General features: G+C 42.9%; 1 protein-coding gene and 1 pseudogene across 1 annotated transcript in view; one reads left to right on the top strand and one right to left on the bottom strand.

The window, feature by feature from the left end:
- Window positions 1-26,817, top strand: part of LOC135404353 (ubiquitin-conjugating enzyme E2 R2) — a 124,273-nt gene that overhangs the window by 63,777 nt on the left and 33,679 nt on the right. Inside the window, exon 2 of the mRNA XM_064639081.1 lies at window positions 22,374-22,460. Coding sequence (XP_064495151.1) covers window positions 22,374-22,460 — 87 coding nt within the window. The remainder of the gene's footprint in view (window positions 1-22,373; window positions 22,461-26,817) is intronic.
- LOC135405204 (sentrin-specific protease 5-like) lies at window positions 18,188-20,037 on the bottom strand (annotated as a pseudogene).

Below are 26,817 nucleotides of genomic sequence, written 5' to 3'. Positions count from 1 at the left end.
TTAAGCAAAGTACCTATTGTTGGAACCACAGGAAAGAGAACTCTGCGACTTCTCCTACAACCTATGGAATGTACAAACAGTGACACAAAAGTAATGAATTTCTATATATGCCAGAATGTCCCCTTCCCTTGCTGAGACAAGATATATTGTGTAAGTTAAATGCACAAGTAACCTTTTCTGAGAATTCCCTGCAGTTCCATGTTCCACCTGAGACAGTATGGAAAGCTCAAATTTGCCTGCTAATGAGCAAGCCATTAGAAGAAATCAGAAAACATTCCAGATGATGTTTCAAATGTGGTGATTCAACTGGTATAGGCTTCAGAACAAAACAAGTAAAAGTGACTCCGATTAAGATAAAATTGAAACCAGGACCTAAACCAGTAAGCGTGACCTGATATCCTATAAGAATAGAACCACAAAAAGGTTTGGAACCATCACTGGATCTCTCCAAGCCAACTGGCAAAATACCATGCTATGCTAATGGAACAGGGAAATGTAAAGGCTCTTGCTCTTCAATAGGTAGCGAAGTGGCTGGATTTAAAGTTGATGTCACACACATGGCTACAACACAGATGTCTACATACCATAGAGCAGGTATATGCAAGTTGATCAGATTTAAGGGATGAACCTTTACAGAATCCAGATAAAGAACTGTACATTGATGGCAGTAGCTTTGTGCAAAATGGAGTCATGGCTAGGCTTCGCGAACGAAGATTTAGGAAGGCTCTATCCAGGTTTGTTACAGGCACGCTGGTGGCTTATGAGGTCAATACGAGATAGACATATCCGGTTGCAAAAGGCACAGCAGAAAGACTCCTTAGGTGGTGTATTCAGCAGAATATGATTCTTTCTGCATTGTCTTTTCTCCTCGAGAGTGATCCTGCGTGCGTTCTCAAAGGAAACAGCAACGTTGTAGATGGTGTGTCTCCAGGCCTCCCGATTTGAGGCCAGAGTAGACCAGTTAAGATGATCAATGTGGCTGAGGCTGAGATGTTGTTTCAGGGAGTCCTTGTATCTTTTCTTCGGGGCTCCTCTCATGCGGCAGCCGGAGGCAAGTTCACTGTAAAGCAAGATCTTACGGAGGCGGTGATCCTTCATCCTTGAGACGTGCCCTGCCCAGCACAGCTGAGTTCACAGCAACATGGCCTCAATGCTAGTGACTGCTGCTTGTTCTAAAACAGATGCAAAATGGAGTAAGAAGGGCAGGATATGCAATAGTGATGTTAGGGAAGGAAATAGAAGTGAAACCATTGCCTCTGAATACTTTGACTCAAAATGCCAAAATTATTGCGCTCGCTAGAGCCCTTGAGATTAGAAAAGACCAGAAGATCAATATATTTACTGATTCAAAATATGCCTTTGGGGTAGTACATGCTCATGGGGCTGTATGAAAAGAATGAGGACTATTGAATTCTCAAGGGAGGGGTATAAAGTATAGGCAGGAAATTTTAAAACTTCTGCAGGTGGTACTGGAACCTAAGGAAGTGACTATAATGCACATCAGAAAAGACAGAGCAAAGTGATTCAGGGTGTAGTGGGTTGACCTTGGCTGGATGCCAGCTGCCTCTACCAAGCTGCTCTCTCCCTCCCCTTCCCAGCTGGACAGGGGAGAGAAAATAAGGTGGAAAACAACTCGTAGGTTGAGATAAGGCAGTTTACTAAAGCAAAGTGAAAGTTTGCACACATAGAAGTAAAGTGGACAATAACAAAGTTTATTCTCTACTTCTCAGTAGCAAGTGATGTCCAGCCATTTCCTGGGAAGCAGGGCTTCAGCATGCGAAGCGGTTGCTCAGAAGGCAGGCATTGTAAACAACTAATGTCCCCCCTTCCTCCTCCTTTCCTTGGACATCATATGGTCTGGAATATCCCTTTGGTTAACTTGGGTCAGCTGGCCTGGTTGTGTCCCCTCTCAGGATCTTGCCCTCGATTGGGGGGAGGGATGTTACAGTGCTGATACTGCACTCAGCAGTAGCCACAACACTGACATATGGTGAACATGCACAGGTATTCTTCCTGGGAATGCCAAGGCAGTGGAAGGATTAAAAAAAAGGTTTATTTCAGATGCAAGGACCACTTTTTTACAATGTTGCACACATCAAGCCCCAGGGGCAAAGGCAATGCCCCGCCTCCTCCAAGGCTTTTTATATCTTCTCTCTCTCCTCCCCCACCCTCTCTGGCCCAAGGAGGCCTTGTACATGTCTGCAAACATGTTATCTCTCTGCGTACTACAGAGAGAGATATCTTGCTCTCAGCTTCTCCCTGCAAGTTTCTCTGAAATGCAGAAGGAAAGAAAAAAAATCTAACCCCTTTTGTGCAAGTTTCGAGCTGGCTTCCCACCAAGTCTCCGAAAGTTGACAACAAGGCCTGCTTCCCAGGTAGGGACGAAAAAACAAACCACAGAAAAAAAACTGAAAGAAGTTTGAACGAAACAGGATTCTATCAAAAAAGTATATATTTACAATTATATATATATATATACAATTTGAATATATTATCCACACCAGGGAGCTCCCGGGAGGAGGGAAAAAAAGGGAAAAGGAAGGGGGAAACAGGGATAAAAAGAAGCCTAAAAACAAATATCTCCTAAATATACCTGTTAATAGAGAGCTAGTCAATAAATATAAAAACGAATTAAATACTTCCCTGATCGGGACAGCAGAGGTGTGCAAGGCAGCAGCCAACTCCCCCACGCCTCCCGGAGAGACCGGAGATAATGGCAGGTCTGAGTAGCAGGCCCTGGCCTATATAAGCAAAGCCTGTCTACAGAGAGACCTGTCGCCTTCAGCCACCGGAAGAGAGAAGAGAGTGAACTCTCTTATCTGCGCCTTTTTATATGTTGTGTTACGGAAAGGAATAGCATGGAATACTTCCTAAGTCATTACCCTAGTTCCTTCCTGGTTACAAGCTGGTCTTCAGGAAGGCCTAGAGTGAAACCATCACACCCTTTGAGAAGGCATTTTGCAGTTTTCCTAAGCAAAACAAGTTCTAGCTTTCCATTAGAAATTCTTGTGCAATTGCACCTATCCCTACAACTGGTGTGTTATCAACACCCTTCTAGCTCCCGATGCAAAGCACAGCACTGTGACGGCTGCTATGGGGAAATGAACTCCAGCTCAGCCAGATCCAATACACAGGGAAATAGAAAGGCAGACTTAGTGGCAAAAAAGGCAGTGAACCAAAAACAAATAATTGGAGTTTTAATACCTGAAAGAAGAATGCAGATGAAACCCCCTGAATATTCAGAAAAGGAGGATCAATTAGTGGGACTAAAGTGCACCAAAAATACAGAAGGGTGGTGAGTCACCCCAAACCAACAGATTTTAACTAATACTAAAATGATGGAGGCACTGCTCAAGAAGTTACATGAAGATACCCATATGGGAGCAGATGCTTTGATAAGTTATATCAAAAGACATGCTATAGGACCAAAAATGCAGTTCCCTGCAGATATAATAGCAAGAAGATGTCCTGTCTGCTGTGTAAATAAAACTAAGATTCAAAGAAAGCCCCCAGTGGGAGAGGTAAAAAGAGGAATAGCTCCTGGGGAGTATTGGCAAATAGATTTCTCTTAGTTACCAAAAAGTGAGCATAATAAATATCTCTGTGTTTTAGTGAATACCTTCTCAGGATGGCCAGAGGCTTTCCCATATTGTAACAATTGAGCTAGGGAAGTTGTTAGTCTTAAAAGGAAATAATCCCTAGATTTGGGATCCCCGAAGGCCTATCCTTAGATAATTGGACCCATTTTGTTTCAGAGGTAGTTCAGGGAGTATCAAAATTTCTCCAAATGAAATGGGATTTACACACTCCTTGGACACTGCAATTAAGTGGAAAAAAGTAATGAATCAGACTTTCGAGACAAATCACAAAATTATGTCAGGAAACACAGCTTAAATGGGTAGAGGTTTTCCCTATTGTGTTGATGAGAATTAGGATAACTCCATGGGTTAGGGAGGAGTAAGTCCATTTGTAGTATTACATGGAAAACCATATCCTATATGTGATATGGGAAATCAAACTGACCAAATGCACTTAAAAAAGGGAGAAAATTATAAAAAATTATTTGCTGTCTCTTTCTTGGGTATTATCCTCCCCATACAGGTATCTTAACCAGTAGACTTTGCACTCTCTGGTGCACGATTTCAAACCTGGAGACTATGTCTACATTTGAACTTGGAAGGACGAGCCATTAAAGGAAAAATGGAAAAGACCCCATTTGGTACTTTTAACAATCTACACAGCAGTAAAGGTAGAAGGAATTAACTCTTGGATTCACTATTCCAGAGTGAAGAAAGCTGCTTCGTATCACAGTGGACATCAATGGCATTGAGGCCATGAAAAATAAAACTACACAAGAACCTTAATGAATTGCACCTGGGAATCTGAATCCCTTTAACTTAGACTGTCCTCAAGGACTATTGTTATTGCTTTTGTGTATTAGTGATATTGTTACCTATAGTTATAGTGGTAATCTATAAAAATAATAATTTGCTTAAACCTAGAAATAGTAATGACAAATGTTATAAGGAAAGTAAAAATATTACATAAAGTACAAAGTACATCCTTAGGTATTGCTAAAGTATGGGAGTGGCTTACGTCTTGGTTACCAGACTTGGGGAGTTGGTTTAGGAGAATAATAAGACTAATTGCCATAATGGTATTAACTGCTGTTGAAGCCAAAGAGGAATTTTACTTAAACTTTGTGATAACCTTTAGTCATTAATATAGTAAAATACCTGCCCATTTTCTGTAATTGCTCCTTACTCACATAAACCCCTTTACATGTTTGCGTAGAACATGCTTGATAAAATACTTGTGTACTGTATCTTTAAATGGAGATGAAGGAAACTACAGCCAATGGCTATAGCTTTAGATTGTGGTGTATAGGGGAAGTATTGATCTTTCATTGTTTGAAGTGTATAAAAGTGGGTAGCTGGCATACTGAGGGTGTGCTGGCTTTGTGGATTCACCACCCAGCACCCATCTTTGTGCAGACATGAAATAAGTAACTCTGTGTGGATTGGCTTCTTACACATGAGGTAGAACCCATATTTAGGACAACAACTTAAACTTTGTAACACATTGAAAAATAATGTTGGATTAGGCAGATGTTTAGTGTAAGAGATAGTTGTCTGCCTGGTGTAATGCAGCTGTTAAATATATATTTGCAGGAGCTGCTACCATAGAAGATTTCGGATGGCAGCTGCTGCTTTTGTCCCCCAGCCAAGACAAGAGTACTTTGTAGCATGAGAAGTAGCAACTTAATGCAAGGAGGACCCAGGAAACTCTAGGCCAGTCAGCCTGACCTCAGTGCCTGGCAAGGTTATGGAGCAGATCATCCTAAGTGCAATCACACAACACCTACAGGATGGACAAGGGATCAGACCCAGCCAGCATGGGTTTAGGAAGGGCAGGTCCTGTCTGACCAACCTGATCTCCTTCTATGATCAGGTGACCCGCCTGGTGGATGAGGGGGAGGCTGTGGATGTGTCTATCTGGACTTCAGCAAAGCCTTGGACACTGTCTCCCATGGCACACTCCTGAAAAAGCTTGGACAGGTGCACTCTGTGCTGGTTTAGGAACTGGCTGGAGGGCCGGGCCCAGAGAGTGGTGGTGAACGGTGCTGCATCCAGTTGGCGGCCGGTCACTAGTGGTGTCCCCCAGGGATCAGTATTGGGCCCAGTTCTATTTATTATCTTTATCGATGATCCGAATGAGGGCACTGAGTGCACCATTAGCAAATTTGCAGATGACACCAAGTTGAGGAGGAGTGTCAATCTGCTGGAAGGCAGGAGGGCTCTGCAGAGGGACCTGGACAAGCTGGAGAGATGGGTTAATTCCAACAGGATGAGGTTAACAAGGCCAAGTGCTGTGTCCTGCACTTTGGCCACAGCAACCCCCTGCAGCCCCATGGGCTGGGGTTAGAGTGGCTGGAGAGCAGCCAGGCGGAAAGGGATCTGGGAGTTTGGGTTGACAGGAAGCTGAACATGAGCCAGCAGTGTGCCCAGGTGGCCAAGGCCAATGGCATCCTGGACTGGATCAGGAACAGTGTGGCAGCAGGACCAGGGAAGTGATTCTTCCCCTGTACTCAGCGCTGATGAGGCCACACCTCGAATGCTGTGTCCAGTTCTGGGCCCCTCAGTTCAGGAAGGATATTGAGGTGCTGGAGCTGGTCCAGAGAAGAGCAACAAGGCTTGTGAAGGGACTTAAGCACAAGTCCTATGAGGAGAGGCTGAGGGAGCTGGGATTGTTCAGCCTGGAGAGAAGGAGGTTCAGGGGAGACCTCATCAGTCTCTACAACTCCCTGACAGGAGGTTGTAGCCAGGTGGGGATTGGTCTCTTCTCCCAGGCAACCAGCAGTAGGACAAGAGGGCATGATCTTAAGCTCCACCAGGGGAAGTTTAGGTTGGATATTAGGAAGAAATTTTTTACAGAGAGAGTAATCGGCCATTGGAATGGGCTACCCAGGGAAGTGGTGGATTCACCGTCCCTGGAGGTTTTTAAGAAAAGACTGGATGTGGCACAGTGCCATGGTCTGGGAACCACGGCCATGTTGGATTAAGGGTTGGACTTGATGATCTTGGAGGTCCTTTCCAACCCGGTTGATTCTATGATTCTAATGTTCCGTGGGCCTCAGTGATGTGCCTCTGTGTTTTGATTTTTTATTTAAGGTGGGTGTTTGTGTTTTGAAGTCATTAAATTAATTAAACATATCATATGAACTGGGCTCTCTTTCCTTAGCAGACCAAAGCTCTAATTGAGACTCTTAACAGTTCAATAATATTGTGCAATTTAAGGTTTTGTCTTGTTTGGAAAAAAATAAACCTGACATCTGATCTAGGATTCATCTTTCTTTAATTCTTATCCCTTGCAGTGCAGTTTGCTGGCAACCAAGTCATTGCTGCTCTTGAGTAAAGTTACAGTGATTGTAATGCTGTGAACTCCAAATCACCTAAAGCACAAGGCAGGGGTGAAAAGAGGTAGAGAATGACAGCATGCTGAATGCCTTTTGAATTTATCTCCTCACTAGCAAAAAAACACCCCAAACCTGTTACTGTAACAACAATAGCCTGAGGAGCAAGGATGGATATGTATTGGCTAATTTATTTTAGCTTAAACTTTAAACTTGATCTGTTTGAAGTAGACTATGATAATGGAGCTGATAGGTGCATCATTATGCAATAATGTGAAAATTTGCTTTTGTGTCTCAAGCGTAGACTTCTCACTAGTGAATGCTTTCTGACATAGTGCTGGTTCCTGCAGTGAACTGGAGGATGCTGGGCAGGGAGGCAGCTGGCATTGGTGTATTGGACCTCACTGTCTCGTACAGGATTATAGACACTTTGCAGATGGGTTGCACACTGGAGCTATGCATAATACAGTTATATCAGTAAGTGTTACCTGTGTCTCCCTAGTTTTACTGCCTATGACCTGCTCCAAACAGGAGGGTTTACAATTGGTAGTGCAGTGTCTGAAAAATAAGTAGCATGGTTTGTTAGAGCATGGTACTAATAACACCAAGGTTGTGGGTTTGATCCCTGCATGGGCCATTCACTTGATGGACTTGATGATCTTTGTGTGGCCCCTTCCAACTCAAAATATTCCGTGATTCTGTGAAATATGGCTTCATAAGTCCTTAGTTTGCTTTTGTGGCAGACAGCATAGATAAGTTTTTGACTGTAATTCCTAGGTGTTGCTATTCAGTTTCTAGAAACCTATGATCCTTGTTTAAATAAATGCTGTTATGCCAGCTTGAGGAGTAAAGAACTACTGCCTGTTGCACTGAGAAAGGCAAAGTTGTGTAACACTGCAGCACAGTGTTATGGTTTGCCTTTAAAATGCTATAAATATTCCTTTCCCCTTGCTGCTTATGAAAGAGGTGACTGCATCAAGATCTGCCCTGGTTTTTTAGCAGAGCATGTGATTGGTTGTCCCTTGAGGAGAGCTTTCCTCTTGCATCCAGCCTGGCTTGCATACAAAGAGAATCAAGGCAATTAGTCATTCACTGACTTATGAATGGTGCTTGTTTAAAGAATTGTCAAAAAATAGTTAAAACAGGCTGAAGGAAAGCGTATTAGTATATTGAGCTAACTTGGACATCACTTAGCAGATGCAAAGGGTATGGCTTGCTTCACAGAATAAAGTGATCTGCTGTGTTTTGGTAAGTATGCAAATGAGAGAACGAATAAGTTCACTTTGTCAAGCCTGATGCAAAATGATGTGAATACGCTTTAGTCATGATAACTTGAATTTGAGCAAACTAAACTAGAGAAATGACCTGGATAAATCCAAAGCATATCATACTGTCTCATGCTCAACCATTCCATAGACGTGTCTGTGTGTAAATCTGCTTCAAGGAAGTAAATTACTTATCCAGGTCATGAAAGGTCAAAATATAACACTGAATAGGATGCTGAAGACATAGGCTAATACAGTTCCCAGTAAAAGAGACAATCTTTTGGACCCTGAGTCCTGGCAAGTGGAGACAGGTGCCCAGAATATCAACCTCATGCACACATAACTGGAGGACTTCCACACATGCTGCCAGAGATGCCAATAATGTAGCATGATACTTTGAATAAGCAGCCTCAAATATTCCTGCCACTGCTCTAGCAAAACTCTATTATTTTTGCAAATAGAAAGAGTTGGAAAATTGCTTTTTCTGAAGCAGACACAAACAGTTTCTAGAACAGCTGCACTAGTGTTATAGCTTTATCAGTTCAGGTACCAGCATCCTCAGATACCTGCAGTATGACTATTTCAAGCGCCAGCTTCTCCGCTAAAGCAGAGACCTAAGATGTATGATTTGGAGTTAACTTTAGGTGCAGTGTTGCCGAGTATCTTTGGCTCCTTCAGCAAGTATTAGACACACTAGGGAGACTTAAGTTTCACACATTTGAAGTTGTTATTCCTAGTTTGTCCAAAAGAGGAAGTCAGTGTTTGTTCAGGTATAAATGAGAATGGAGTCATCTGTTTCTGCCTGGAAAATAGTCATACAGACTAGCCTCCCTGCATAGCACACACCCAGTGAGCCTGATTTCAAGCCATACAACTTGAATACAGTCTGTGGACAACCAGAAGGCATCAGACCCAAGAGCAAAATCTCAACATGAGACCTTAAGTGATGGCAGAAGTCTTCTTGCATCTGGCCTGTCACAATCTAATATCTTAACTTTTTTCTCCTAATCAGGCCTGATACTGGAGTCAAGGTTGAATTGAGGGCAGAATCTAGTAATATTTCAGCATGGGAATTCTCAGGAAAGTACAGAAACCTCAGTATGATGTCAGTTTCCTCATGTGGGAATCTGAAATTGCTTTAGTGCTTGGCCCCTGGGGTTGAAACTCAGTAAAGCTGTTGGGCTGGCAGCTTGCTCCACAGAAGAGGACCAAGTAGTTCTGTTTTGGTGTTAGGTTTTATATAGCTGCTGGTAGCTGTCTTTTCTGTGATGAGGTGGCAGACAAATGCAAAAGCTGAATGAAAATGGACAGGTTATAGAAGAAATACTTGGATGGCTCAGGATGCCACTATTTCCAACTCACTATCTTTTGCTGGATGCTACATCTCATGCAGCTGCTGCAATGATGGTGTTTTCTGTAGCATTATGAGAAGACAAACTGACAATCAAAGTAATGGAAGTGAACCTGGCAGCTGTTACCCTAATGTAGGTGAGTGCTCCTGTAATCTGCTTGTTTGCCTGAGCTCTGAGGGTATTGACCTGAAGTTTTGGGAAAAAATTGTCAAAGTAACATAACTGTGTCTTAACGGTCTATACTAAGGAGTTCAAAAGTCTAGCCCTGTCTGGAAATGCTCTTGTTTTGCCATTATCAGCCTGGAACATAAAGCTGAGGCAGGAAAAAACCTCTCTGTCAAACCATGGGCACTACAGGACTGACCTGTGCACCTACTGGCCCTGTGCTGGTGGGACTGTGCTTGGTTGCGCAACCAGGGAAGGAACCAGCTTCAGGAGTGTGCATGTGGCCTCTGGCCAACAAAAACTTTTTATTCAACTTTCAACCTTGTTCCCAGTGTTCCCAGCTTTCTGTCCCCAGCAAGCTCTCCACACGAAAGCATTAACAGCTACCTTGTATGAAGCTGGATGTTTCCTGGTTCAAGAGCACTGACAATGAATGTTTCTACCCAGAGCAAGAGTGGTTGTTGCATGGTTCAGACTGAGCAGAACAATTAACTGGACAATACCATGGACTGTCCCTGCAGTAAAACCCACTGCAAGAAAGAAATAATCTTCTTTAACTGTTGAACTGCTTGAGATCCTAAATGTATGTCCTGGTTCCAGCCCAGATCATCAGGAGGGGGCATGGCCAAGACATGGTGTTATTCAATACCACCTTATGTCATTGCCAGGGGTGGGGAAAAGGGACTCTCCCTTCAGATAAGAACGGCATTCCTTTCTGGTCCTGGGAAAGCGAGGCAGGTGGAGGATGTGTCTGCCATTGTTTTTCATTGTCCAGGGCTTGGTGAGTATTTTGCATTTAAATCACCCTCTCTTTGTACACTTTTGTTATTAGTATTGTTGCTCTTACTGTTTTCTTATCTCATTGCTGTTTCCAGTAATTTGTTCTTATCTGAACCCATGATTATGCCCCCAGACAGGTGTGACACTGGTCATTGCTGCTTTCTCTTTTGCTCTAAGAAAGTGGGGTTTATGTTAAAGCTGGTGTTTGTTTAACCAGCCATGGTGGGACTGGCTCCAGGCATTGCCACAGTCCCTGGGAAGCTTGTCCAGGATCCAGGCTGAGCCAAACTTTTTCTCTGTCCAGATTTTTTCAGGGGAGGCTTAGGTTAGACATTAGAAAGAAATTCTTTGCAGAGAGAGCGATCAGACATTGGAATGGGCTGCCCAGGGAGGTGGTGGATTCACCTGGAGGTATTTAAGAAGAGACTGGATGTGGCACTTAGTGCCACGGTCTAGTTGACAAGGTGGTTTTGGGTCATAGGTTGGACTCGATGATCTCAGAGGTCTTTTCCAACCTAGTTGATTCTGTGATTCTGTGATTTTTCATCTTTTGTGCCTCCAATTCTCAAGCCCATCCCTAGAGTAGAAAGTGGCGGGGGGAGCAAGCGAGTGACATCTGGTTCCCTTGAGAGATGGCCCAGTCAACAGGAATGTGAATTTATGAGATCATAGGAGCTTGGATGCAAACCAGTTTAACAGGTCTGTAGTGAATCCCTCCCTCATCATTCAGCTCAACTCTGGCTTCATGTCTATTGTTAGTCCTGATTTCAGATCTAAGGAATAGAAATAGTAATATGTGGGTGAAAGCCCTATCTTTAAAGGTGTAATTGTAACTTTGACTTTCATATTGCGGGCTTACTGCTTTGGTTGGGGTTGAGTGACTTAACAACAGTCTCAACTTTATGAACATAGCTACACAGACAGTCTTGGCCAGCAGCCAAGCCCCACGCAGCCACTCACTCCCATACCAGTGGCATGGGGGAGAGAATCAGAACGATAAAAGCAAGAAAACTCGTGGGTTGAGATAAAGACAGGTTAATAGGGAAAGCAAAAGCCGTGCACACAAGCAAAGCAAAACAAAGAATTCATTTGCCACTTCCCATGGGCAGGCAGGTGTTCAGCCATCTCCAGGAGAGCAGGGCCCCATCATGTGCAATGGTGACTTGTGAAGACAAATGGCTTCACTCCAAATGTGTCCCCCCCTTCCTCCTTCTTCCCCCAGCTTATATACTGAGCATGATGTCATATGGTCTGGAATATCCCTTTGGTCACTTGGGGTCAGCTGACCCATCTGTGTCCCCTCCCAACTTCTTGTGCACCCCCAGCCTACTCACTGGCAAGTATTGTGAGAAGCAGAAAAGGCCTTGACACTGTGCAAGCCCTGCTCAGCAATAACAAAAAACATCTCTATACTATCAATGCTGTGTTCAGCACAAGTCCAAAACATACTAGCCCATACTATCCACTGTGAAGAAAATGAACTCTATCCCAGCCAAAACCAGCATAACAGAGAAATATTTAATAACAACTTGCTGCTCAAAGAAGTTTTGGTAAAAGAAAAAACCTAATTTATACCAGAGGAGTCTTCCACTGGAAGTGATAGCTTTTAGCAATGCCCCAGAGAAATAAATTAGGAAGTGTGTACAAGATATGATTTAGTGTGAAACAAGAATGGGCTCCTGCCTGTCAAACCAGTCTCCGATTGTGTAAGTTAACCTTGCTTCTTGTTAAATCACCAGGTTAGTGCCCAGCTCTGGCACAAGAAATTACTTTGGACCTAAGTCATAATAGCTGGAGCTGAAATAGCAATGTTGGTCCTACATTCATTTTTACTTTGTCAAATAGTCAACACCACAGTGTGGCTAGCTATAATGCTGCTTTGCAGGTTCTGAAGCTGCACGATATCAGGGCACTTTAAACCTACATCATTGATGTGAGAAACAGGCTAGTACTTACTGAATGTGTTTTCTGGTACATAGTATCTAATACAGAATGCACTAATCCAGGTTTAATGTGGAAGAGGAGAATCCATTAGATGAATTGTATGAATGCTTGATGCACTCAAAGCAGTAAAGGGAATTTTATGGGATTAGATATTAACACTTAACTTAGTAGTGGCCTGTAGTTCCTGTTCTTGTTGGCTTTCTTGCATGTTAAATGTGTGGTGTAGTTTAGTAGCATGTTGTCAGGAGCCATCATTAGGCATGCAGCTACAGGAAGTGACTATGTGCATAGCGAGGAGCCTGGTTATGCCTGTTACAAAGAAAGATGAGGAGGCTTTGTGCTGTCTGCAAGCACTGTAACTCTTACCGGAGCAGAGTGGGTGATCTGTAGGAGACCTTGGTGATACCTGCACGTAGAGTCAGTAGGAGCTTGTCTGTGGACTGGCTGTAGCAGATCATTACAAAAAAAGCACAAAATACTTTAAAACCTCAAATGCTTCCCTCTTACCTGAACTTAAATATAGTTTTCAAAGGATGCTCAGTTTCACTGATGCTGTTTTCATAGGGCTTGCATTAAGCTTGTGATGTTTTAAAATGATAATTATATTTAACTGGTGCTTCCAGAAATGCTGAGCAGCTGCAGTTTTTGTTGGCAGCTGTAAAAGCTGCTGGTGTTCCTGATTTCCCCAAATCAGGTCAGTTGTGATGGTGGCGGCTTTCCAGGAAATGTGTGCTCTTCCCCCTGTGACCTCTCTGCAGTGGGCAGATAGGATGGATTTACCATTCCTACTCTTGCTGCCTAAAAATCATGGATGTAGGTTTTGTTAGCTTGAGAAGAGTAGAAGAAATCAGTGTTGAACTATAGAAGTGTTATATACAGCTAGGCTGGAATAAGTACTGAATTTCTAAACAGCTGAAGCTAGGAAGGAGTCCTGCCTGCATTAGTGCTCCCTGCTGAGAGGGAGATGATATTAATATGTGTCAAGTCACTGTAGTAGTTATTCAGAGTGACTGAATTGGGACTTAATTAGGTGGTTGGTAGAAACATTTAGGTTTGTATTTTCAGTCAAATAACATGGTATCTAGTAAGACTTTTATTTTTCTGACATATATAGATTTCACTATGGCTTTTCCCTATCCAAATAGAAGAAAAATAACAAACCTGAAGTGCAGGCACTAATGAGGATGCCAGGGAGTAAGGCAGTAAAATAGGAAACAAAGTGACTGTGCTAGTAGCAATATTCTTGAAATATGTGTCATGGTGTAACTTAAAAGCTGAAGTTCTTGTGCAGTAGCTGTAAATGCCTATAAAGGGCTGAATCTTCTGCCTGGATGGTCTACTGAGTATAACATCAGGGGAGTTTATTCTTTTTCTAGGGACTATAAGCATGATTAATTATAAACTGGGGAAGAGGGGAATGGGTCGATGACTCATCTCTACCTCCCTGGCTATTGAGTATGTTCAGTGGTGTCAAAGAGCTATGGTGAGCAGGCAGCTAAAATCAGGACACTGAAATAAGATTTCTTCAGTTTAAGCTCAGCTAGAGGAGTCAAACATGGTGAATGCAGTAATGGTTGGGTACTTGTAGGTGGGGGAATGAGTTGCATGTTTAGTCCTAAATTAGTTTGTCTGACTGTAACTGACCTAACAACAAGCTGCCCTAAAACTCTGCCACTCTCTAGTACCTAGCAGCCTGGCTGAATTAAGCTCAGATACCTGATTGGCCTTACATCAGTGAAATTGTAGGCTGTAAACCTTTCTGTGAGCTACTGCTTTATTTAAAAAAAAAAAAAGTTTATTACCTAATTTGATCTTTTTGTCTCAACATAGAGTCAGTATCATGAGCAGGCATGTACAGACTGTAAAGCCATGTGAGCTGCTGAATTTGTTTCATAAAGGTGAACAGAAAAACCTTTTCCCGGCTAGCTGGCACTCCGGCCTCATAAAATTTGGGTTGCAAGGCAAAAGCATACACTGATCTAAGTAAAATGGTAACCAGGTTCTCAATGGTTCTTTAATCCATTCTGTTTGCCTGCTTCTGTTTCTGGAAATAAAACTTCCTATAGCTTGTCCTGTTGAACAAGGTCAGTGCCCTGCATCCAAGTTGCATCTGAACCTAACAAGAAAACAATTATATCTTGAATTCTAGCTTTTCAAATCTATTTTACCTTGTTGAACAACAGTTGTTGGATAGTACTGCTTGAACTAGGACTTGGTAAATGCCTTATTGTCACTGTTAAGTTGAGACAGCCAAAGCGACACAGAATCATCTTCTTCCAAAGCAGGGACAGAATAGAAGGAATCTTTATTGTAACAGGTTACAGACATTTACAGACCTAAACACAACATACATGTTAACCTATAATTGGTACTTTTATGTACACATACATCAGGATTGGCTGCCAAATAGCAGATGCCAATACAGCATCTGCTTAGTCATGATGATCTGGCTAAAGCACAGTCACGGTGTATCGGTGGAGGGGCACGGAACATATTGCTCACAGGCCAATTTGGTTGGCAAAATGTCGGTTTATTACAAGAACACTTATTATATACTGCTGCTACACCTGGACGTGTGATTCTTCTTCACACAGCATTGGACACATAAGAGAAACTTACTTTGTTGTCCACTGCTAATTGGACCACAACAGGTGTCCATATGAGCTGAGGGCACATGTTTACCCTCTTGAAACTCCACCTTAACCTTGGCAGGGAGCCTTCTTTGTTCTAACTTCAAAGGCTGAAGCCATGTTAGCTACGCAGTTCTTTTTACTGTCTGCACCCAGCCATGCCAAGGCAAGGTCTACAGAAATGCAAAGGAAATTGTTCACACACGATCTCTCTTCTCCCAACAACGGTGATTTGCAGAAAGTCCAGGATTTCCGTTTTTGTAATTCCTGTCTTCCATCTTCTTACTTCCTTCCAACAGACCTGATGATAACCCTGACAATTCCTCCTTTTTTTGTATTTATGCCACAAAGATGGCCTTGACAGTCTGTTGCAGGGCCCTTTGCAACAGGCTGATCAAGCAAGGCATCAGTATCGACAACCCCCGATTCAAAGTTAACAAGAAATGCAGCATCCTACAATAAGGATGGATAACAACACTTCACCAAGAAAAAAGTTAGAGACTTTATCTACCATCTAGAATAAGGACTCACTATAGTCTGACAGATTCATGTAACACATTTCCTTAAAATCTTAACACTCTAATGTAAAGTATTTTTAAGTTTACACACATATATATCTATACAGTTTCTCATACAGTCTTTTTTCAGTCATTCAATAGGTGACCACCTGTTGTGGTTTGAGACCCTCAAAAATCCAATTTCTAAGTCCAAGCCCCCCTCCCACAATTTGCTTCAGTGTGAGAGGGTTTTCCAGACATAACACAAGACTCAGTATGGGGGGAGGGGAATTATATTACAGTTTATTACTACACAATAAATTCTATAATACATTATATATACAATTCTAACTCTCTCTCCTATGGTAAAGCAATATATTTACATTAGATCAAATCTCTCCTTTCCCTCCAATAAAAAGTTCAGAAGGGAAGAAGAAAAGATCCTTTCCACTTTCAGGGCAGCAGTGCCTCTCCTCTTCAAAGCAGCAGTCATAGCTGGAGTCGTTGTAGCTGGAAAATCTCTCTCTCTCTGTCTCCATTACAACACGAGGGGTCTTCTCTCACCCCTAGGCCCTTCGGCTCCAGCCAAAGGTCTCTCTCCCGTAGACTGCGATAGCCGGGACAAAGGCTCGCCTCACCACGTCATATCACGAAGTGCAGGGCATCTTCGTGAAAGTCCCTTCCTCAGGGGATTCAAGCTCCTCCTGAGTCGGAACGTTTAGGGCAGCTCTCAGTTCAGTCTTTGCCCCAAGTGTTCTACCAGAGCTCCTTTGCTCTGTCTCAACTGCCAACATGGCAGCAGCGGGGGGGACAAGACCACTTCTCCCGCATTCCTTCTGCCCGTCCTGATCCAGCTTCAGAACGTCTCTGAGCTTCTTAGCTCCTCTCTCTGGTGCTGCTGCATTTCAGGACTCCCTTCAAATGGAAGTCCACCCCCTACTTCTAAGAGGGGTCTCCAAGGGTTTTGGGAAAGTAATTCAGTCTTACCCCAAAACAGTCTCTGCTGAGTTTTCTCTGCTCTGTTGCCAGCTCTCCCTCCTGCAGAACATCTCTGCATCTCTCAGCCTGGCTATGTGCCATCTTGCTGCTTGCTATCTCTTTTTGCTCTCGGCCACAGCACTATTCAGTACTTCTCCGCTGCCTGCTTTCAGTGTCTCTGGCTGTCTACTCACAGCAAGGAAACTTCCCCCAGCTCTTAGCTACAGTACTTGGCCCAGTTTAACACTGTTCCAGGTTCCTGCAGCCCCCAGCTGGGGCTGGGGGGCCTTGGCCCCCAGCGGGGCTCGTGGCCTCTCTCTCCTTGTGGCTCAGACCATGGTTGCCTCTCTTCCAGCTACGTCATCTCCCTTCTTTTCCGGTCTTTTATAATATGTTGATTTCAAAGGAGTGAAATGTAGCTTCTGATTAGGCCCTACACCAAGAACACCACCCCCTCGGGGGTTACCACTTTTCTAACTCCAGGGAAAAACACTTTTTACCCCAAGATACCGCCTCAGTCATTCTTCACTCACACACAACTGGAATTTCCATTATACTTCCACACTTCAATTACACATTTTATATTTCAGGTAGTTATTGGCTACGTACTTTCCAGTTTGTCATTTTTGGTAGTCACGTTTAACAACTGTACCTGGTTTGAAGAGGAATTATTATAAGAAATATAAGGCCTAACAAACTTAAATGAGATCTATTCTGAGTTAGCATCTGTTTATGCGCATACATAGTCTCTTTCCCTTTTTTTGTATTTAAAAATATTCATTTGATGTGTAAAATACTTTTTTGATAACAACTTGTTCCATGAGTGAGTTAGGAATTTCTGCATATTTGTATCTTGCAGTAATTTGATTTTTCAATTTAGCACAATAAAAACAATGTCATTTGAGCTAAAAGAACATAAGAAAGTAATGCTTGTACACTTTTAATTTCTAACTGAAATGCACTTAAGTTGTTTCACAACCTAAATTCCATTGCTATGACTATTATCTGTTATTGATTCAAAGCATTATTGCATCAGAAAACACACCATGTATCTTTATGTTTCCAGACAAATTCACCCGTATTTGTCATTTCTAGCTACATCTCAAAGGTGCACTAAATCTACAGTTTTATGGTTTTAGTTGCATGCTTTGCCTATATGCATGCTGAGAATATAAGAGAATCAACTGACATTAGGAATATTCTATGGCAGCTCTGTCATGTTCTGCTAATTAAAGAACTTGTCAAAAAATTGAGGTAATGATAGTGGTCACACCACTCAGCTGAGAATAGCTCAAAATTCTTGGAAGTTTTTAGAAATTCAAGTACACAAACACTTACTGCAATTTGTTAGAAATGCCAGATAAATTAGGTTGGCTGCATTTATTAGTCTATTAGCTGGTGTTCACACAGCTCCTTGTAAATCCTTTTTCTCACTCCGGGCATATCTTCTTGGGAGGACTGAAAAGGCTGGTCTAAGGCGAGGCACTTGCAGTACTGGAGCACAAAAACTCCACAGTCACTGTTATTTTTTTGTTGTGGAATGCACTTTGTCATAGCAGTCTGCCAACCCTGAAGGAACTCGGGGCAATTCTTCTCCTTTGCTTCAGTCAGCAAATACTTTCGAATGTTGTGGGGAATCTCGACTGGGCCGGGACCCCTGGTATGGAACAAGAAACTGGCTGAGAACGGAGGCCCTGGTCCTGACAACGTACTGATGCATCCTGAGAGAGCAGGGGAGCAGCAGGAGAGAGCTGTCCCGTGGGAATGGGGAACACTGTCTCATGAGAACGAGGACTTGTTTTGAACAGAGTGACTGAGAAAAATATAAACATCAAAGGAAAACAGGGACAGGTGCACAGAAATGTTGTGAGAAAGTAGGACTGAGAAAGTCCAGAGAAAGTCCAGCTAAAATCTACCTATTAGCTGTGAGAATTGTAGTTTGTGTATTCAAGCTGACCTATCTGTGTGATATACATGTACAAAAAGAACTGTATTTAAGAGGCTGTAAATCGCAGCTCGTGGCTGCTACTGCTTCCTTATTCTTTCCAATAAACTTTCTTGCTGAATATTACATGTCGTAGTCCGTCCCAACAACGACAGAATGTTCTCTACATAAAAGTTAAAATGAATGCCTTGGGAATCATAAAATGAAATAATTCGACTGGGGATGTTCACAGCAATGAGGGACCAGTGGACTTCCAGGTGAATAGGAATTAACAAGAGTCTTTTTGAATAAGTCCACCTTTTTAGTCCATCGTTTTACCCCATTATATCCTTTGGTTACGAGCTATTAATGAAAAAAGCTGTTAAAGAAATGAACCTTTTCAGGGACTGCATCCATTAGGAGTTCACCATACATGTTAATTATCTGGTCATTCAGCCAATTCTGGCCTTCCAGTGTAGCTAAATCATCCATATCTAGCATGCGCTTATTATAGAAGACTCGGAAATTGCAAGTGGAGGGTTTTGGATGTTTTTCTCATTTCATGATTTCCCTGGTGATAAAAGGTTTTCTATGGTGGAAATCTTCATTAAAGACTTCTTTTAATCTTCCCATTACATCTTTTTCACAGAGTGGTATTAAACTGCCATATTTCTTCATAACTTCATCTAGGAATTCACAAAATCACATTGTCAACTGCTCATCAGCCACCCGGGAAGTTTTCTGATTGTCCCTTTTGCCTCCCTTCCGAGTTCCTGATTTCAGTCTTGTGCTTTCTAGTGAAGGCTCCTCGAGAGGACTTTTACAGTAAGGGTGGTCTATTAATTTGGAATTAAAAATGTCCAAGGAGCCCTCTACTTTCATTTGGCTAGAGCTGTCCTCATTTTGTGTTGGCTCCATGGATAAGGGTCCATTTGCATGATTGGATTAAATATAGTTTCATCTCTTTTACCTTTCTGTTGTCAAGTCACAGCTTGGGATTTGAACAGCATTTCTAATGTAAGGATTCACAGTAATTCATAGGGCAGATTTCTGTCTCTCTGGATGCAAAAAAATGAAATTGGAGAATAGTCTTGTCCTTTCAGACTTTAGCAGTGTCATCCAGCCTTCAGGTTGCTTTAAACCATGATCTTGCTTATAGGAACATACCAGGGGATCAGGGATGCTTCTTGGCAAAGCAGCAACAGCTCTGGTCGAAGGTTGTTACTGGATAACAGGGACACACCTCTGCTGCTTAGCACAGAGACTAGAACAGATGCAGTTTAAGACAATTTTAGATATTTTCAACATTACTCATATTTTATTTTATAGAATCTAAGCAAGGTAGAATTTGTCTTTTGAATTCTCAAATATAATAAACTCAAACCAAGCAATGTAAAGCTGTAACTAATGATCATTTTAAACTTGAAAGGCTGTTTGTTGCTAGGCAATTCTCTGTGTTATCTCTTTAGATCTTATCTCCCTTCCCACAAAGGTGGAAATCTCAGGCTAAAACGGTCTACTTTTTCCTTTTTTCTTTGGCAAAAACTGCCTTTGTCGAATAAGATATCTTGGAACTAGGCATTTTACTAAATTAGTCTACCCAAAAACTTTTCTAGAAATCTCTAAAGACTTGTCTGTAAAACACAGAAGCAACGAAAGGGTGTTTGCACGGCTGTCTGCGCGGGGGGGGGGGGGGAGGGGGGGGGAAGGCAGCACACACTCTGGAATTTCTTATCGCAGGCAGCGGGATGGGTTTTTAGACTTCAAAGAAAATCTGTCAGTAGTCGCTATAAAAACTTTAAAAACTCTACTTCTCTATTACTTTATGCATGTTCTCACTCCCCCCCTTTGATTGCAAAGAAAGATAATTTCTTTCTCTAATCAAAAGGTTGCAAAGTTACAGTTTCTATAAAACAGGAGGGTTTTATTCCCTCCCTAGATCCGAGAAATTGGTATTTTAAACTTTTCGTGGATTCGGCTGGGGGAGGTTTGAGCTCTTGCTTGGTTGCTAAGCAACAAACTGTCTCTACTGTGTGAATACACTTTATTTCTCTTCCGGGTAAGGCTGAATTTTGCAAAGGAGGGTTTTTTACCTTTCTTTTTCTTTTTTCTCCTGGCAAAAGCTTTGGTCGCTTCTACACACACACACACACACACACACACACACGGTAACATTAGTAACACTGTGAGCTCACAACGACACATTGGACAGACAATAGAGTTAACACAAGAGTTAGCAGAAATATCAGAAGGCAGCTTTTCTAGCTTGCCCCCCCCTCTCTCCCCCCACCGCTCATAGGTGGCAGGGATCGTCTTCTTCAGGCTTTCACTACATTAAACTTAATCTGTGAGAACTTTTTAAAACTGTTGCATAGCTTATGTGTCTTGCCCCACACACATTGTGAAACTGAAACGGCCAACTAGCACATGAACAAATAGGTAACCCAGGCTGCGAAAAAGAAAGAAAAGAAGGTGAGTGCTGACTCTTAAGTCCGATGGCTCGTACAAAGATGGGCTCTGCTCTCTTGTTCTCCGTCCGGCCCCTGCTCTCTAGTTTATTTCTGCCCCTCTCCATTCTCCTGTACATCTCGATTTGAATTTCTCTCATTAGTTATTTTCTCGGTGGAGTCATCCGGTGGAAAAACTTTTTTCTGCAGCGGCGGCAATGGAGGGGAGGGGCCCCTCCTTCTTTTCTGCCTCCGGGAGTGAATTGTTAGGTTTTTCTACACTTTCTGGCTTGGAGGCATGGTTCAAAGACAGTTTGCTACACTTTCAGTACACCGACAACCTGCTTATCTTCCTGGGTAGTTGTGTCTCAGAGTTTGGTTGTTATGTAAATTATTGCATAGATTGCTTCTAAATCTTTCAAAGTCTCACAGAGCAAGTGCCAGGCAGACAAAGTAAATGCAACTAACATAGTAACTTTAAAATCTTGTTTTCAGCACCATAACGGCACGTCGTAAATCAAAATCGTTAACCTTGACACTCCTATGATTAAGGAGGGTTTTCCATATAGAAAAATCTACATTTTCATCTTTAGTTATATGCTGTCCCATTGTACAATTTTTATTCCCAATGGCTCGCCCCGATAGCTTACCTAAACGAGACGTTAATAAATCTCAGGTCCAGACCAGGCAGAAACTCTACTGTTCTCAAAGCTACATCGGGCGCCGTCTCCCTCCTGCGTCGACCCACGAGTCCCTCTCTCTCTAGGAGAGAAATCACTGCAAACTCTCTCTCTCTTGGAGATAAATCTTCAAAGTCTTTCTCTCTCAGAGAAAAATCCCTTCAAACTCTCTCTCGGAGATAAATCTTCTTCGGCACAGCAATCGCGTTGGAGTCACCATATGTCGCTGTTGAGATGACCAAAGTGACACAGAATCATCTTCTTCCAAAGCAGGGACAGGATAGAAGGAATCTTTATTGTGACAGGTTACAGACATTTATAGACCTAAACACAACATACATGTTAACCTATAATTGGTGCTTTTATGTACACATACATCAGGATTGGCTGCCAAATAGCAAAGTCATGGTGATACAGCATCTGCTTAGTCATGATGATCTGGCTAAAGCACAGTCACCGTGACTTGCAGAAAGTCCAGGATTTCCATTTTTGTAATTCGTGTCTTCCATCTTCTTACTTCCTTCCGACAGACCTGTTGATAACCCTGGCACCTTATGGCTTGTTTTCTGAGTGTTGCCAGCCCAGGTAAAGCCTGGTGTTTAGAGTTTTCTTGTTCAGTTAGTGTTTTGCTCATAAGAAATTGTGTAGAGTTATACTATGGGTCCACATGGGCACTGATATATAAACAAAAATATTTAATGGACTTAATGGAAATTTTTTCAGTGTTTTCACTGCAATGGTTGCTTGTTGATCTCTTTGTTCTGTTTCGTAATTAAAATATTTTGCTTTATTTTCCAGGCTCACATTAAATTTCCTATTGACTATCCATATTCACCACCTACCTTCAGATTCCTGACCAAAATGTGGCACCCCAACATTTATGAGGTAAAGTATTTTTTAAGCTAATTAATTTTTTTCTCAGGTATATGCAAAAGTTTCCTATGTCCTTAAACTTCTGGAACATCTCTAGCCATAACTAAAGCGGTTAGCTGTTTGTGTTTAAATGTCAGGTTCATGGTTGCAGAGTTAAATCTAAATATTGTAGGAAATGCTGTTTCTATAGACAGGGATGGAACCTTTCTCATACCTGCAAGTGCAGCAAGCCAGCTCCAGCTGAAGCATTATGTAGCGAGTGTTGGCAGTTTTAGGGGATTCTTGGATCCCCTAACCTGGTGTATGGGGTCTGTGATACTTAGACAACTAGTTGTTGTTTTTATGACTTTCAAGTACATTTTTAATTTGAGTATATCCTACAAAACTGTGTGATGAGACAAGAAATGTTGGGAAACAATCTCCTGCAGCAGTCAGCCTATTATGAAGGGGTTTGGACTTGGGGTGCTCCAACTGCAGGAAGAACCAGAGCTGAAGTCCAGCTTCAGGAGGAGTCATGCACAGCCTGGTCACCCTGGGACCAGAGTGAACCTTTGAATTTAATGTCTACTAGTCAATTTGAAGTGGCCCTTAGTCTAGTGCATGTGTGAGTGATGCTCACAGGGTAACACTGGGCTATCAAGTCCGTGATTTGATCATGGTACAACTACATAGCAGGTTCAGAAGGAGAATGATTTTATATAAATGTTTCTTAGAAAGCAGCACTCCCTAGCTTGAAAGCATTTTCTTCATGATGCTGAGCATGGGCTGCTTAGAGAGATTTAAAGTTGTCATGGACCAAAGCACTAGGGGAAGCGCTGCCATGAGGATATATCTGGTGCATCTCAGCATGGTGTGGTGTTCTGCTGATTGACTAGCTCAGGGGCTGATAGTGGCCCAGCTGTGTTAATATGGCAGTGCTCAGGCTAACCTCTGATGCTGCTGGGGCATAGGATACATTGCCCTGCATCTGGTGTGAATGGACTATGTTGTGTTTCTTGCTGGACTTTCATCTGTCAAGTGACCTTTAAGGTTTATACCTTTAAGATTGAGTTGAGCTGTTATGTTAAAACTCATGTGAGCAGCAGCTTGAGACAGAGTTTAATAGTGCTGCTGCAAAGACTGTGAAAAGCAGCATTTCATTTCATACAAATAGTTCAAAATTACAAAATTTCATGGCTGTATTTGAAAATTGAAGGCCTGTTTTGGCTCAAAACTCAATCTTTTAGTGGAGGCCAGTCAAATCCCTGCTAAACTTTTGGATGTCCTAGCCAGGTGTCAGCCTGCTAGGACTACTGCTTGAATAGTTTGAGGAGCTAAAGGCCTTTCAGAAATGTTCCATTTGGTGCAGTTCTGTCACCTTATCACAGGTCTTCCTATGAGAGGTTCTGCAGTCTTTCTTTGTGTCCACTTCAAACTAGGAATGTACGTGGGGAAAGGCTTGTCCCTTGACTGCAGTGATCCCTAAAACCTTGTGTTGATCTCATCAGGGCCCATGACACCTTTACCCATCCAGACTCTTATGCAGTGCTGCCCTGCTTGAATTCCCAATTATGTAACATTGATTGTTGCAAGAGGGAAACTTCTCACATTCTTGGTTCCCTCTATAACTTTGTATTGCTGAATATCTGCTTGTCCACATGCTGCTGACCTGATCATATGAGGAAATTCCCGAGTGCAGCGATGGCCTCTCCTGACCACCATCTCCCAGGAGATGGTTAAAGGACAAACTGGGTAAACTCATGGAAATTATGAATAAAACCAGAATAGGCTGTGAAACATAATCTAACATTAGTAAGGTTAACTTCACATTAAAAAGATATTAGGTTATACAAGATTGTACAAGCCTGTTGGAATCCTAACAAGGCAGTTTCTTTTTTATGGCAAACTGTTCCAGCAACATAAGTGGTTGCTTGGGTATTCAGCAGCTCCAAATGCTACACTGCTGGTTTTTGTTGTGTTCTTGACAAAACTTCTTCAAATGATGAGGGCTTGCTAATTAGCATACCTGTAATGGTTAGTGAGCTCCTGAAATATGCCTCCAGTGTTGAAGAAGGATCTCATTTGGCTATAAAAGAAATGTCCTTCAGGTGAACTGTTATCTGTAGCTGTGATCACTGGCTTGGGTTCAAAGGCATGGATGCTATCACAGTGCTACTTTGTGTTTTGGCTCCTGTGTGTTGAGCAGCATTGGAGGATCCTCAGGACATAGCTGAGACCAGATGCATGGGGAAGTAGCAGCCTGTGGTCATGAACAGAACTGATCTGCAGCTTCTCTCTTCTTCCTATCATTAACCTGTCTTGGCTCAGGGTGCATCTTGGGTTAAAGACAGTGTTGCCAGGGAGGCAAGATCTCAGATGAAACAGAAACCCCTCCCTGATGGACTTATTGTAAATTTGAAAAAAAATTATGACACGAGCAAGGAGTAGAAATGAAATAAAGAGTTTACTGAAAACCAGGGAACAAAACAGAACGAAAACAACACCCACACAATAACAGAGAAAAAAATGTCACCCAGAAATCACTCTCTTCACTTCTGCATTGCCGGGGCGACAATGCAGTTCCGGAGCGTTCACATGGCCCTGGCGGTAAGGTGGCTGCCATGTGGAAGCAACAACAATGGTGGCAGGTGGCAGGAAACCGGCAGGTCAGAGCCGCGAGCAGTTGCGGCAAATCAGGAGGCAGCAGCAGCGGCAGGAAGAACTCTGGTATGTAGTGCTGACACCAGGTGCACAGAGCGGGTACCTTGCTTTTGGTGGTCTTCAGTGGAGGGTGCAGAGAAGGCTCTGCATGATGCCGCAGGCACGGTTGCACTCACCCCACACAAAGGGAACTTCCCGACCAGCAGCTGTTGCAGGGTGCAGGGACACCAAGGCTCCAGTGGTTGTGGTGCTGGCAGACGGGAGGGCTGCAACCGGGCAGTAGCTGGGTGATTCCAGACTCACGCATGGGAGGTAAATCAGACCAGCAGCTTTGGGCAGCAAGTCATGGCAGGAGCCCTGGCAGCAAATCAGTGTGGGGGCTGCTGAACCTGCACAGGGGTTTCCCAAGTCCATGCAGGCAGCGAACCTCACCAGGGAGAGAGAGAGCAAAGCCAGGAACAGCTCCCCTTTTATTCTTTCCAGTTCTCAGGGTGTCTCCATCCCAGGGGATCTTGTCCCCCCACCGCCCCCCTCCCCTGTCCGTGGATGGCTGGTCTGGTACCACGGTGGCTAATGCCATGCACTGCTGTTGGCACGCACCCCCTTATGGTGGCATGGGAAAATTCAAGAAGAAAATCTAAAACCCATGACATGGTGATAAGGGACAGTGTGAGTACTGCCCATCAGCTGAGGCTATGTCATCTGAAGGTGTAAGGCTGCCTCTGAGAATTTGTAAGTCATCCCACAGCTGAGTGCAAGAGGCAGCAAGCCAGTGGGCCCTGGAGAGGCCAACATCTGCTGTCTGGCCTCAGGCCCCATCTGCACCTCCACCTCATCTGGCATTGGGACCCCATGATCCCTTGGAGTTAACTTCAGTGAAGACTATCAGCTGTGGTAGATACTGCTACAGCAGTCCTACAAAGTACTTGTGTCGGAGCGCTGTTGCTGATGAAGAATTGGTTTTACAGGCTTCTTAAAGTGTTTATAAATGGTAGGTGCTATGGAGCTTTAAATCTATATTCAGGCCATAACACTGTGAGTAGATTGACAGAGACTGACAATTATGTAGCTGTATGGTTTCCATATGCTGCCAAAATAGTCTTCCTCTTGCATGATGGAAGGGATTTTCAGTGAAACTTTCAGAGAGCATCTCCTGCTTTTTCACCTGAACAGCTGTGTCCTAGGGGAGCAGTGTAAGACTGCCCCACACCATCTGTTCAACATCCTAGTGTCCTGGGAGGAGCATTGTTTTGATACCTGAGCTAGTAGAGTGTGCTAAATCCTTCAATTAAAAAATTCCTGGAACTGACTCTGCTACCACTGATGTGGTGGATTGACCTTGGCTGGATACCAGGTGCCCACCAAGCTGCTCTACCATTCCCCCTTCTCAGCTGGAGAGGGGAGAGAGAACAAGATGGGAAACAACTCATAGGTTGAGATAAGGCATTTTATTAAAGCAAAAGCAAAAGTTTGCACACACAGCAGCAGACAAAACACTGGTATGTTATTAACATCTTTCCAGCTACCAATGCAAAGCACAGTAGTAGTTCTGTTATGGGGAAATGAACTCCATCTCAGCCAGACCCAATACAATCTCCACCCCTTATTCCATACCATTTGTGTCATACCCACATAATTTGATACATATATATCTTAACTATTCCATTGTATTTAATTCTCATTACTGAAATCCCTTCTTACCAACATTTACAACATAATCTACATTCTT

Source organism: Pseudopipra pipra, chromosome W (genome assembly GCF_036250125.1).
Source record: "Pseudopipra pipra isolate bDixPip1 chromosome W, bDixPip1.hap1, whole genome shotgun sequence".
Lineage (NCBI taxonomy): Eukaryota > Metazoa > Chordata > Aves > Passeriformes > Pipridae > Pseudopipra > Pseudopipra pipra.
This window is presented reverse-complemented; position numbering and strand designations above follow the sequence as displayed.